The sequence below is a fragment of the Macaca fascicularis genome, chromosome 1 (genome assembly GCF_037993035.2).
Source record: "Macaca fascicularis isolate 582-1 chromosome 1, T2T-MFA8v1.1".
In the NCBI taxonomy this organism is placed as follows: Eukaryota; Metazoa; Chordata; class Mammalia; order Primates; family Cercopithecidae; genus Macaca; species Macaca fascicularis.
In genome coordinates this window covers 135,084,372-135,097,767 of record NC_088375.1, presented here as the reverse complement: position 1 = coordinate 135,097,767, position 13,396 = coordinate 135,084,372, and the positions used below count along the sequence as shown (strand labels likewise).

Sequence of the window (13,396 nt, the reverse complement as noted above, 5' to 3'; positions counted from 1 at the left end):
TTGATTGCTTCCTTAAATTATTAAATGATGTATTCCCTGCCTACCAAGTGCCAGGACTTATAAATAACACTGGCAGACTCTCACTTCATAGAGCACTTATTTCAGTGGGAGATTGGGAGAGATGAAAAACAAATAAGTGAAGTATTAAACTGGCAAGGTAATTTCAGTTAATGATAAGTGTCATGAAAAAAATCAAGCAAAATGATAAGGTAGAGAGTGAAGGATGGATCAAGAGCTGCCTTGGGTAGAGCGTGCAGAAAGTCATCATTAAATGATGTAAAGAAGCCAGTAGTATAAAGAGCCAGAAAAAGAGCACAAAAGGAAGAAGAAACAGCAAGTGCAAAGGATCCTGGGCAGAAATGAATTTGACTATTACAGGAAAAGAATGAAAACCAGTTAGATTTCAGTGAGCAGGGGGCTGAGGAGCGATGAAAATCTGGTACAAGAAGAATCAAGAGCCAAAGCATGAAGCAACTTGCATTGCATGGGATGGCATTTGGATTTTATTCAAGTTGACTGGGAACCACTAGAGTGATTCAGATAGGAAGTGATGCGATCTGAAATACTTCGTTGTTGTTGTTGTTTGTTTGTTTGTTTTCTTTATTTCTTCTAAAGAAAAGGGGGATACATGTGCAGAATATGCAGGTTTGTTACATAAGTATACGTGTGCCGTGGTGGTTTCCTGCACCTATCAACCTATCTTCTAAGTTCCTTCCCCTCAACCTCCACCCTCCAACAGGCCCTGGTGTGTGTTGTTCCCCTCTCTGTGTCCATGTGTTCTCAATGTTAAACTCCCAGTTATGAATGAGAATATGCATGTTTGGTTATCTGTTCTTGTGTTAGTTTGCTGAGAATGATGGCTTCCAGCTTCATCCATGCCTCTGTAAAGGACATGATCTCATTCCTCTTTATGGGTGCATAGTATTCCATGGTGTATACATACTAAATTTTCTTTATCTAGTGTATCATTGATGGGTATTTGTGGTTCCATGTCTTCACTATTGTAAACAGTGCTGCAATAAACATACATGTACATATGTCTTTATACTAGAATGATTTCTATTCCTTTGGGTATATACCCAGTAATGGGATTGCTGGGTCAAATGGTATTTCTGGTTCTAGACCCTTGAAGAATCGACATACTGTCTTCCACAATGGTTAAACTAATTTACATTCCCACCAACAGTGTAAAAGCATTTCTATTTCTCCAAAGCCTCACCAGCATCTATTGTTTCCTGACTTTTTAATAATTGCCATTCTGACTGGTATGAGGTGGTGTCTCATTGTGGTTTTGATTTGCATTTCTCTGATTATCAGTGATGTTGACACGTCTGATCTGAAATACCTTTACAAGACCCCTTGGAATGCTGTGTGGAAAATGAATGGGTATAGTGGGAGGGTGGGAGTGAAAGTGTAGCACCAGTTAGAAGGTTGGGGTCGACTCGTAACAGGCTGTGACTAAGGTGGGTGAATTGGAATCCACGTTGAAGGTAGAAGCAATAGAACTTACAAATGATTTTTAACTCTGGAATCAGAGAGAAATAGTGAGAGAAGGAGAGAAAGCCGCTTGTTTTCTATGTATGGCCTGTATGTCAGGTAGAATAAATTGATCTTCTTTGTCCTTCATTCTTAGTTGCCTATATTGGCATCATCGGTGGTTAGCCTCTATTTCCTCGAACTCACAGATGTCTTCAAACCCGTACACTCCGGATTTAGCTGCTATGATCGGAGTCTTAGCATGCCGTACATTGAACCAACCCAGGAGGCAATTCCATTCCTCATGTTGCTTAGCTTGGCTTTTGCTGGACCTGCAATTACGGTAAGAATTACCCCCAAAATTGTGTTTATCAGTCCTGAAAAACTAAAAATCACCACATTTGTATAATAAATGGGTTCAAAGCAAACAAAAGATGAACTGTAAATCTTAAATCAAAATCGTGTCTTTGAGATATATTGACAGTATCATGTGGAAGTTAATAGCATAACGTTATTGGCATTAGAATTTAAACATTCTATGATTTGAAAAATGATTGATTCCTAGTGTTTATTTTTATAAATCATTATGAAAAGTTTTGTAACTTTATAATTCTCTTTGAATGGCTAATAAGATATTTCTGATACACTTCCTAATTAACTTACTTTACATGTGTTTATTTGGTATCTGAAGCCTGAAAAAATGGGGGGGAAATTACATATTCAACAGACTGTCTTCCAAAAGTGCATTTGGTACCACTTACAGTTTCATTTTTTTACTAGATTATCACTGTTTATTGATTATGAGTACTGAGCATAAATAATTATAAAGTAAAGATATAAAAACTCATTCAAGGCATGCATGCATGAACACATACACATACATACGGACATGCTCAAAGAATAAACTGTTTTATATTCAGAAAAGGCATTTGCATTTTAAAATGTTCATAAATTCAAAAGAGTTAGAAGAGAACAATTTAAGTGTTCCTAGCATAAAGAAAAGATAAATATATAAGATGATGAATACCCTAATTACCCTGATTTGATCTTTACATGTTATATGAATGTATCAAATTATCAGCTATATCCTGAAAAGATGTACATCTATCATGTACCAATAAAAAAATCTAAAATAAATAATTAAATAAATAAAATATGTACATAAAGAAATGCTCTAATGTACTAGAACTAAATTCAAAACATAGTTGTTTTTAATGTGTTAACATACATTGTAACACACTTTTAGATAAATCTATTAACAAATAAGACTGGCCAACCATTTTCGCCACCTCTTTTGCCCCAAAAATACTACCTAAGAGGACAAGAAACACTTTTCAAGGGAAATGATATTGACTTCTATGGTGAAAAACTCGTGTTTTGCTTTTAGCATGTTCGTGAATGTCAAAGGAAATGGCTATGAAATTAAAAGCTTTATTTGAAAGCTTCACATTCTAGTTAATTGACCTGTTCAGGTTCAGTACAGCGGCAGTTTAAGAAGAGTCTCTGCATAGATGTTCTAAACTCTACACTTTTATGTAGCTATGGATTTTTTAAATTCCCCAATACTGAATAATGCTCGGAATTATTTAATATAATGCTGATTACACTTTAAATACATAGTGTATAAAATATTCTCAGAAGATAAAATGGAAACAATTTTCATAGAACTTTATCATATTTAAAAGGTCTCTAAATACTTTATAAATTAATGAGTTATTCTACAGTGACTGTCCGATTATTAGAACTATTAATGATGTACTTGGAAGAAGCTGAGACTCTGAGACTAATAAAATATTCTTAGAGTGTAATATTGCTCAGAATAACAGTATTTTCCTGTCATTTACTAAAGTTTTAATAAAAAATTCATATTATGCAGTCATTTTACCAGGGCAGAAAAACAGAACTAAAGACAAAAGCCACATGATTATCTCAATAGATGCAGAAAAGTCTTTCAATAAAATTTGACATTGCTTCATGTTAAAAACTCTCAATAAACTAGGTATTGAGGGAACATACATCAAAATAATAACAGCCATATGTGACAAACCCAAACATCATACTGAATGGGCAAAAGCTTGAAGCATTCCCCATTGAAAAACAGCACAAGATGAGGATGCCCTCTCTCACCACTCCTATTCAACCTAGCATTAAATTCTGGCCAGAGCAATCAGGCAAGAAAAAGAAATGAAGGGCATTCAAATAGGAAGAGAAGAAGTAAGACTATTGCTGACTAGTCACCAGAGGACATGATTCAATGTCTAGAAAACCCCACTGTCTCAGTCCAAAAGCTTCTTAAGCTGATAAGCAACTTCAACAAAGTCTCAGGACACAAAACTACTGTGCAAAAATCACTAGCAATCCTATACCCCAACAACAGTTAAGCTGAGAGCCAAATCACAAAAGAACTGCCATTCACAACTGCCACAGAAATAATGAAATATCTAGGAATACAGCTAACAAGGGAAGTGAAAGAGCTCTACAAGGAGAACTACAAACCACTGCTCAAATAAATTGGAGATGACACAAACAAATGGAAAAATATTCCATACTCATGGGAAAACATCAATATCATTAAAATGGCCATACTGTGTAAAGCAATTTATAGATTCGATTCTATTCCCATTGAACTACCAATGACATTCTTCAGAGAACTAGAAATAATCTATTTCAAAATTCATATGGAACCAAAAAAGAGCCCAAAGAGCCAAAGTAATCCTAAGCAAAAAGAACAAAGCTGGAGGCATCACGTTACCCAAGTTCAAACTATACTACAGGGTTACAGTAACCAAAACAGCATGGTACTGGTACAAGAACAGACACATAGATCAATGGAACAGTATAGGGCACCCAGAAATAAGACTGCACACCTACAACTATCTGATCTTTGACAATCCTGACAAAAACAAGCAATAGGGAAAGGATTCCTTATTCAATAAATGATGCTGGGATAACTGGCTAGCCATATGCAGAAAATTGAAACTGGATCCCTGCCTTACACCATATACAAAAATCAACTCAAGATTAATTAAAGACTTACATGTAAAACCCAACACTATAAAAACCTTGGAAGACAGCTTAGGCACTACCATTCAGGACATAGGCACAGGCAAAGATTTCATGATGAAGACACCAAAAGCAATTGCAACAAAACCAAAAATTGAAAAATGGGATCTAATTAAACTAAAGAGCTTCTGCACATCAAAATAAACTTTCAACAGAGTAAATAGACAACCTACAGAATGGGAGAAAAATCTTGCAAATTATGCACCTAACAAAGGTCTCATATCTAACATTTATAAGAAACTCAAACAAATTTACAAAAAAATCCAATCCTATTAAAAAGTGGGCAAAGGACATGAACAGACACTCCTCAAAAGAAGGCATACATGTAGCCAACTAGCATATGAAAAAAAGCTCAACATTACTGATCATTAGAGAAATGCAAATCAAAATGACAATGACATATTATCTCATACCAGTCAAAATGGCAATTATTAAAAAATCAAAAAATATTAAGACGGTGGTGAGGTTGTGGAGAAAAAGGAACATTTATACACTGTTGTGGGTTCAACCATTGTGGAAGACAGTGTGGTGATTCCTCAAAGACCTAAATTCAGAACTACCATTCAACCCACCAATCCCATTACTGGGTATATACCCAAAGGAATAGAAATCATTCTATTATAAAGATACATGTACACATATATTTATTGCAGCACTATTCAGAATAGCAAAGACATAGAATCAACCTAAATGCCCATCAATTATAGACTGGATAAAGAAAATGTGGTACATATATACCACGGAATACTATGCAGCTATAAAAAGAATGAAATCATGTCTTTTGCAGGGACATGGATGGATGTAGAGGCCATTATCCTTAGCAAACTAACACAGGAACAGAAAACCAAACACCGCATGTTCTCATTCATAGCTGGGAGTTGAACATTGAGAACACATAGACACATAGAGGAGAAAGACACATACTAGGGTCTACCTGAGGGCAGAGACTAGGAGGAGGAAGAGGATCAGTAAAAGTAACTAATGGATACTAGGTGTAATACCTGGGTGATGAAATAATCAGTACAACAAATCCCCATGACATGCGTTGCCTATGTAACAAACCTGCACATCATGCACATGTATCCCTGAACTTAAAATAAAAGCTTAAAGTTTATAATGTATATAAAGTTTATATATATGTATATATACACATATAGATGCTTTAAATGTATCATACTGCCACACCAGAAAGCGCTTATCCTAATTGGGTAAAGTGCTCAAAATTATTATAATTGATATATTTGAATTTGAAATAAATTACATAAAATACTATACAAATGATCATGCCTCTGTTATAAAAGTTGTATTGATATTTAATCATTTAAACAATTTGATTGTACATATCCAGAAGTCTTTCTCCCCTAGGGTATTTTATCAAGTTGCTAGGAAAGCAAATTCAGTTGTGGCACTCCCCGCCAGCACTATTTATTTCATGTTGCTTCTTTTGCTGACACTGTTACATGTCCGGGGGACAATAAGCTTGGTGTCATCACTGTGTGCCTGCTTGTGTTGACTCCTTCACATCCTGTAATAAATTCTCAATATACAAGTTTGGGATGCTTTCTGAGGGATCTGGCGTTAAAGCTTTCTTTCTTGAGGTCTGAGAAATAAAAGAGAAACTCCACCATGGCTCCCTTTCACCTGGCTGACCTGGGAATTCCAGTGCCAACTCCTTCCAGAAAGGCATCATTCAATTCCTAGGTCTCCATGGAGCCTCCATAGCTGCTGCATGCCTCTTCATGGAAGGAAAGGCAAACTGGGGAACTATTTATGCTTCAGGATCCCTGGTTTCCCTATATCACTTCAGGATACTCCAAGATGACAGCAATTCATCCCACCACACTGGTTTGATAGGTTTTAGGTAACTAACTGGATGGTTAGACAGACTAGACTTTGCTGACATCAAACACTTTGTCACAGCTTTCTCTCCAAACATATACTATACTTCTAGATTTCACTCTAATTTCATTTTTTTTTCTTTGGTTTTGAAGGCCTTCTCCCAAAACATACATTTTCTCAGCAGTGATCCTCTAGAGTCTGTTGTCATCTTGTTCTAAAACCATAATTCTATCTCGAATCTTCCTACATATATAGCTATGCTAACTCCTTTCCCCCTCTCTTCCTGACAGTAAAAATAACAGACTCTAATTTCTGACTTTCCAGGATGTCATTTTCTTTTCTATCTTTAGGGCAGCATAAGCCTGTTCCAAAAACGGGGTAGTGAGAAGGGATAGGGAGGTAAGCAGAACTCTCCGTTTGGGGATGAGTGTCCAAAAGGACTTGTGTGAGGAGAACCGCCACCCGCCACGTGGAGTGGAGGGAAGGCAAAGCAAAACAAAAGGCCTTGCTTCAGCCAGATTCTCCAAAAGGACCTTCCTATGAATACAAAGATCAGCTAATTTGTATGCAGGAATTTAAATATGAATCATTCAGTATTTGCTTCCCAGATTTTTTAATGCTTTGAGAGATGTTTAAAAATAACTTGTCTTCGTGATGTTATACATGAAAGTGGAAAAATGTATTTCATTTATGTGAAATGTATATGTTTATTTTTCTGAAATTGCCCTTAAACTGAAAAATTTCTTCCTTAATATTCAATTTTCATTTACTTTTGAGTGATAAAACAAGCATTCTGTTTTAGGTTCTTCGGAGATTATTTCTCAGAGAAAATGAGAAAGACTATTTGGGTTTATCATAAATCTTCATGAAGTCTATGTGAACAGAAAAAAAAGTGCACTTTTTCTTACTGGAATTACAATTTTACTACATATTGTTAAACAATTAATACATCTAATTTTATAGAAGAATTCTATCAGAATTTAATTCTAGCTCCTGGGATAGACTTAGCTTTAAGAGACTACACAATCAATATGCAGAATATTAGACATGTTGGGGCTTCCAAAAAACATTCATTGAAAATTTAAATATTGAGGATACTGTGAAGAATACTATCATAATTTTTGTTGTTTTCTTTTACAAGAAAGACTTTTGGATTGTGAGTTCTCCCTATGATGACTGTTCCATGGCCAAGTTCCTTATACTACTAAGAAATGTATTTCTTCTCAAAACCTCCCCTGAAGTAGTCATTATAACATCTCCTCCCAACACCTGTCCATAACAACAACAAATTGTGTTCTTTTCAGGGTTGGGTACGGAACAAAACAGAGACTGCGAAAAGATACTTGTTGTAAACTGTTTTCTGTTTACAAATGCAACAGCAACAAATAATTTTCTTATCAGAACCTAAATTCTGACACCATACTGCAGTACAACAGTGTGCCATTCAAAAGGGGGAAACAAGCTAGGCGTTTGGAAATGCACTGGGAAACAGATCCCCATACCCTGAGGAGACCTAGCTTTATGCCAAATTGAATTATTTTGAAAACTCGTGAATGACATTAGCTGAGGTTAAGTGACAGAAGTGAGTGTGAGAAAATGTATGTCCTGTTTAATGACAGGGATGGTTGGGTGATGTCAGAATACTGATAAGAAACCTCTATACACATTACATGGTCTAGCCAAATAAGCGTTGCACTTCTTTTACATATGAGTTTTGAACATATTCAAACAACTAAAATAAAACTCTTGGCCCGGAGCGATGGCTCACACCTGTAATCCCAGCACTCTGGGAGGCAGAGGCAGGTGGATCACTTGAGGTCAGGAGTTCGCGACCAACCTGGACAACAAGGTGAAACCCTGTCTCTACTAAAAATACAAAAATTAGCCAGCCTTGATGGCGCATGCCTGTATTCCCAGCTACTTGGGAGGCTGAGGCAGGAGAATGGCTTGAACCTGGGAGGCAGAGGTTGCAGTGAGCCAAGATCATGCCATTGCACTCCAGCCTGGCCTACAGAGCAAGACTCAGTCTCAAAAAAAAAAAAAAAAAAAAAAAAAAAACTCCTGAAATCTCAAGGTCTCAAGGTCATTTGAGATAATGACTGTTGTATTGTATGACAAAATACAGATAAATTCTTATGTAATTCAACACTCATGGACAAGACATGAATCATTACAAATACAAAGAGAAAACAAAATTATTCACAGAATTTTTATTGAGGAAGTGAAGGTGAAATTAATCTCTTTTAGCTGAATACAATACATTTCAGGAATAAGTGGTTAATTTTCTGGAGATGATGATTTTGAGGTAGCAGTTATATTATTCTGTGTAAGTGCTGTATTATGTTGTATCTGTCTACACAGAGTATAGAATCTATTGAATTTCCATGTCTAACTTGAAATGCTAATGTAGGACTGTATTTTTCAAAAAGTATACATGGTTAACTCAGCATCCAATGGTTTGAAATGAATTCCTTTTGATTGTTTCTATAATGATTGATTTTAAAAGAGTTTATTATGCCACATGATTTTCACACATATGGTTATATGTAGAGTTCTACTGTGATAATTATTCTTTAAATTTTTTATACAAAGTAAGATTATTTATAATTAAACATGTACCATATTCCCTACAAAAGTAAATATAGTCATTTAAGTATTCAAAGCAGAAGGCCATAGGCTTACTGTCATTAGCTTTGTTTTTTAACTGTAATTTTGAACACTTCATAAAATAAATGTTAAGCTAGTAATGACAACTGAGAGGTTTTCCCTGGAAAACTTGTTTCAGTCCTAATCAGAGTTATAATATTTACAGTGACATGATTATTTGTATTTAAGAGACTGTTAGTATCTCATTTAAGAGACTGTTAGTATCTCACTAATCGTACTTTCCTCAGCTCCACACATTTATAGCAAACCAATATCTAAATTTCTTTTTTTTTTTTTTTTTTTTTGAGACGGAGTCTCACGCTGTTGCCCAGGCTGGAGTGCAGTGGCGCGATCTCGGCTCACTGCAAGCTCCGCCTCCTGGGTTCACGCCATTCTCCTGCCTCAGCCTCCTGAGTAGCTAGGACTACAGGCGCCCGCCACCGCGCCCCGCTAATTTTTTGTATTTTTAGAGAGGGGGTTTCACTGTGGTCTCGATTTCCTGACCTTGTGATCCGCCCGCCTCGGCCTCCCAAAGTGCTGGGATTACAGGCTTGAGCCACCGCGCTCGGCCACCAATATCTAATTTCACAACAATCTTTTAGGCACAATTATCTCAAATATTTGAAAAACTTTTTCATGAATAAAATGGATCATTTTAAATCTTGCTTCTGTTGTACAGGATAATTGACAACCCAAATGCCTAAGGTAGTTAGCAAATGTGAGTCCCACAGTAAAAGCCAAACATGCAAATCTCACCGTGCCAGGCACTGTGCTAGACAGTGAAGGTGAAAGATAAATAAGAAATGGTTCTTCCTTCAGAAGGCCCCAGTCTAGTGAGAGACAGCCAAATGAACAATTTCATAAAGCTATGCTAGAGGGAAGGACAAGATAAGGGAGCCACATAGATGGAGATGTAATTCAATTTAGGGTACAGTAAGAGGTTTCAAAGAAAACTTACTGAAGAAAATCATGTCTAAATCACATTGAGTTCTTTCATTGATCTCACAGGTCCTAAAATCCTACAGCAAAGTGCCCTGTTCCTTATCTTAAGAGAGTCCTCTTGATACTACTGTATGATTCTCTGTCCATTGTGAACACATTGTCTAAATGTCTATACCTAGGAAATATTATCCTGCTGACCTAGATTCTCTTGTAATCTGCATTCTCTGATAAGACAGCCACTAGCCACCCGTGGCCACTTCATTTTATATTTGTTTATTTAATTTTTAAATAATTAATACAATGGAATAAGACTAAAAATTCAGCTACTCATTTGTGGTAGCTATATTTCAAGTGATCAACACCCACATATGGGTAGTGGCTACTGTATTGGACAGTGTGAAGGACAGTTCTATCATTGCAGAAATATTTATGGGACAGCTATGCTGTAGACAGCACCTTTCTACATTCACACACTTTCCATGGATTGATCCTTCTGCTCAATCCCAAATTGATTTATGGACCTAATCTGCTGGTAAAATCTTCCAGTACATAAGAGTCCAGAAGACCCTACCAAATCTCATTAGAGTGGCCTGATTACTTAATTCTCACTGCTTGATTAAATTCTCAGAAGAAATTACTGTGCCTCTAAAACTTTTAAGAAAATTTACATCCTTACTTTATTGAATTGATATGTTAAAAAGTGACATGTAATTCTTTTATACCTGTTGGCTCAATAGGTATTCCAACATGCCTTTTCCTGAATACCCTTCTATCTTTGCAGATTATGGTAGGAGAAGGAATTCTCTACTGTTGCCTCTCCAAAAGAAGAAATGGGGTTGGACTGGAGCCCAATATTAATGCCGGAGGCTGCAACTTCAACTCCTTCCTCAGACGAGCCGTCAGATTCGTTGGTGGGTGTGGGGAACCACAAAGAAAAGAAATGTTTTCTTTTTCAAATAGAAATGTTATATTTAATTATAGATATTAAGTCTCTTACACTAAAATTTAGATGTATAATTTCAGTACATGATGAGTTTTACATTGTACAAGAAACTGTTAAAACACCAAAATTTGGGCTTTGTATCTGAAATGTGTTATTTACATTTGTTGCCCTTGTTTTGAGAGCTAATATGCCATGCATTTCAACTTATTTGTGCCTTAGCTCTGGTTGAAGCATGAATTTATTTTAAAATGGTTTCGGTGGACCTGTGTTCAGTTTTTTAAAATGGAGAACAAACGTCAGCAGGCCAGAATGAACAGACAACTCTTCAGAAATTACTTCAGTCACACGAATGATTCCATTTCAATTTTCCTGGAGTGTTTTTATCCAGAAGTTACTACACTTTGAAATGTCACCATTGAGTACTGCATCATGGCCATTTTTCCTTGGTTGTAGCCCCTAATGTTACCTTTCATCTTTCATGAGACCTATAGAAAATCTATAGACCTGGCTATCATCATCTGAATCAAACCAGTTTTTAAACCTTTGTCTCTTCTGCATAGCATGGGGCCATCTTAATGTTGTTCCAGTCATAGGTCTTTTATTTCTTTTAATATAGTTGAATAGTCACCCACAATACATCACACCCACCTGAATGTTTTCTATTCATTCCCAGTAAGTCGGCATAAAATTATTTTTACCTATAACATGTAAGCTCAAAATAATTGATGGCTTTGCTTAATCCCTAGTAGATAATTATACACAAATTTCTTTCCCACAAGAGGAAAAATCAGGTCTAACTCATGCCCCGGACTCTGCTCCACTAAGCATTTTCTTCCCATCACATTGAGAAGATAAGAAAACAATAGACAGCTTAACAGCATCGCAAACTCAGGCAAGGAAATAAAACTCCAGGACATGTAGCTGAACACAGAGAAAATATTCCCTAATGTAACAAAATACTGTGGACAAAGGGCCACATACCCTCTCTCGACTGGAAGGATGATCCATTCCACCCTAGAGAACATGTTCCAGAGCCTGCGTCAGCAATAGGTCTAGAAAGTCCATTATCCGAAGGAAAAAGTAAGTCTTTGCATGCTTCTAGGAATTAGAATGTGGCAACAAAGTTTCTGTGTCATGAATCCCAGGTGTGTGGGTGGAGAAGCAATTGGAGGAGTGGTGGTTAGGTGACAGTAAGCAGTGAAGAAAAATGCAAAACAGGGTAATGTGCAAGCCAGCACTCTTGGTCTGGAGGCGGTGACTGAAGAATTACCCTGGTCCTCTCATAATGATTTCTATGAGTAACTCATGAATCAGAATGCAAGCTGTCAAGTCAGAATGAATCTAGGGTGACAAGAAAACCTAGAGTGAGCAGGTTCCAGATCATGTGCCTGTGAGCAGAGAGTTGGACTCCCAAAGATAAGGCCAAGCAAGCAATTTCAAGAAGATATGGAGTTTGCATGTACAAGTGCAAGGATTTTTTATTTTATGGTTTAAGACTGGTCCTAGGAGAGAGAGAAAAAAGAATTTGGACCAAGAGATGTAAGAACAGCATGTCCAAATTCCAAACACACAGGTAGGCTCCCCACATTAGTGTACCTAGGATATGATTGTCATTTCCATGTCAGGGCCTGCCTGACGTTGTCTCTGCTTTAATTAGCATTCCTAGTATGATCACAGCTTGAAGAGAATTAGAATGGATTCTGCAGAGTGTGACGACTGTGGCTAGTGTTAGAGACCATCAGGGAGAAATAACCCTGGCAACTTAAAAATGCTAAGCAAATTAAAACTACTTTAAATTTTGCTTCATTCCACACATGTCATTCCTCTCAAATCATACCTTAGCATGCTCCAAGTGTCTGACAAGTGACTTACAGTTAATGTTAAGAATTGGTCCTTTATAACCAAATTAACAAAAGTGCCTAAAGTTACTACTTTGGAGATACTCATTGCCTTTACTTTGGCCGTAAATATCTGTTTAGAAGTTTAGGAATTTTCTATACTGTCTTCTTGAAATTAACGTAGAGAAAATGAGCATAATAGATTTTAAGATCTTAATTCATTAATGTTTAATGAATACGTTTGATGCTGACACAACCACCAACGTGGTAACAATTTCTTTCATTTTGCTTATAGGTGTTCATGTATTTGGACTATGCTCTACAGCTCTTATTACAGATATCATACAGCTGTCCACAGGATATCAAGCACCTTACTTTCTGACTGTGTGCAAACCAAACTATACCTCTCTGAATGTATCTTGCAAAGAAAATTCCTACATTGTGGAAGATATTTGCTCAGGATCTGACCTCACAGTTATCAACAGTGGCAGGTTAGAAATAGGTCTAAAAACACTCTGCATCATTGTTTTCATTATTCAAATGCTGTTTGGAGTATCACTTTAAGCATGGCTTTTTCAGTCGTAATGGTTTTTTTTTTTATTTTTCTTTTCAATTCAATGATCTCGTCAATGACTAAACCGTAGAAACC

General features: G+C 36.5%; 1 protein-coding gene and 1 long non-coding RNA gene across 3 annotated transcripts in view; one reads left to right on the top strand and one right to left on the bottom strand.

Moving 5' to 3' along the window:
• LOC123567665 (uncharacterized) overlaps nucleotides 1-13,396 on the bottom strand; it is a 40,274-nt gene that overhangs the window by 4,892 nt on the left and 21,986 nt on the right. The gene's annotated exons all lie outside the window — the stretch shown is intronic.
• Nucleotides 1-13,396, top strand: part of PLPPR4 (phospholipid phosphatase related 4) — a 45,507-nt gene that overhangs the window by 22,372 nt on the left and 9,739 nt on the right. The window contains exons 2-4 of the mRNA XM_005542622.4: nucleotides 1,634-1,819; nucleotides 10,748-10,877; nucleotides 13,043-13,238. Of these exons, the coding sequence (XP_005542679.3) occupies nucleotides 1,634-1,819; nucleotides 10,748-10,877; nucleotides 13,043-13,238 (512 nt within the window). The remainder of the gene's footprint in view (nucleotides 1-1,633; nucleotides 1,820-10,747; nucleotides 10,878-13,042; nucleotides 13,239-13,396) is intronic.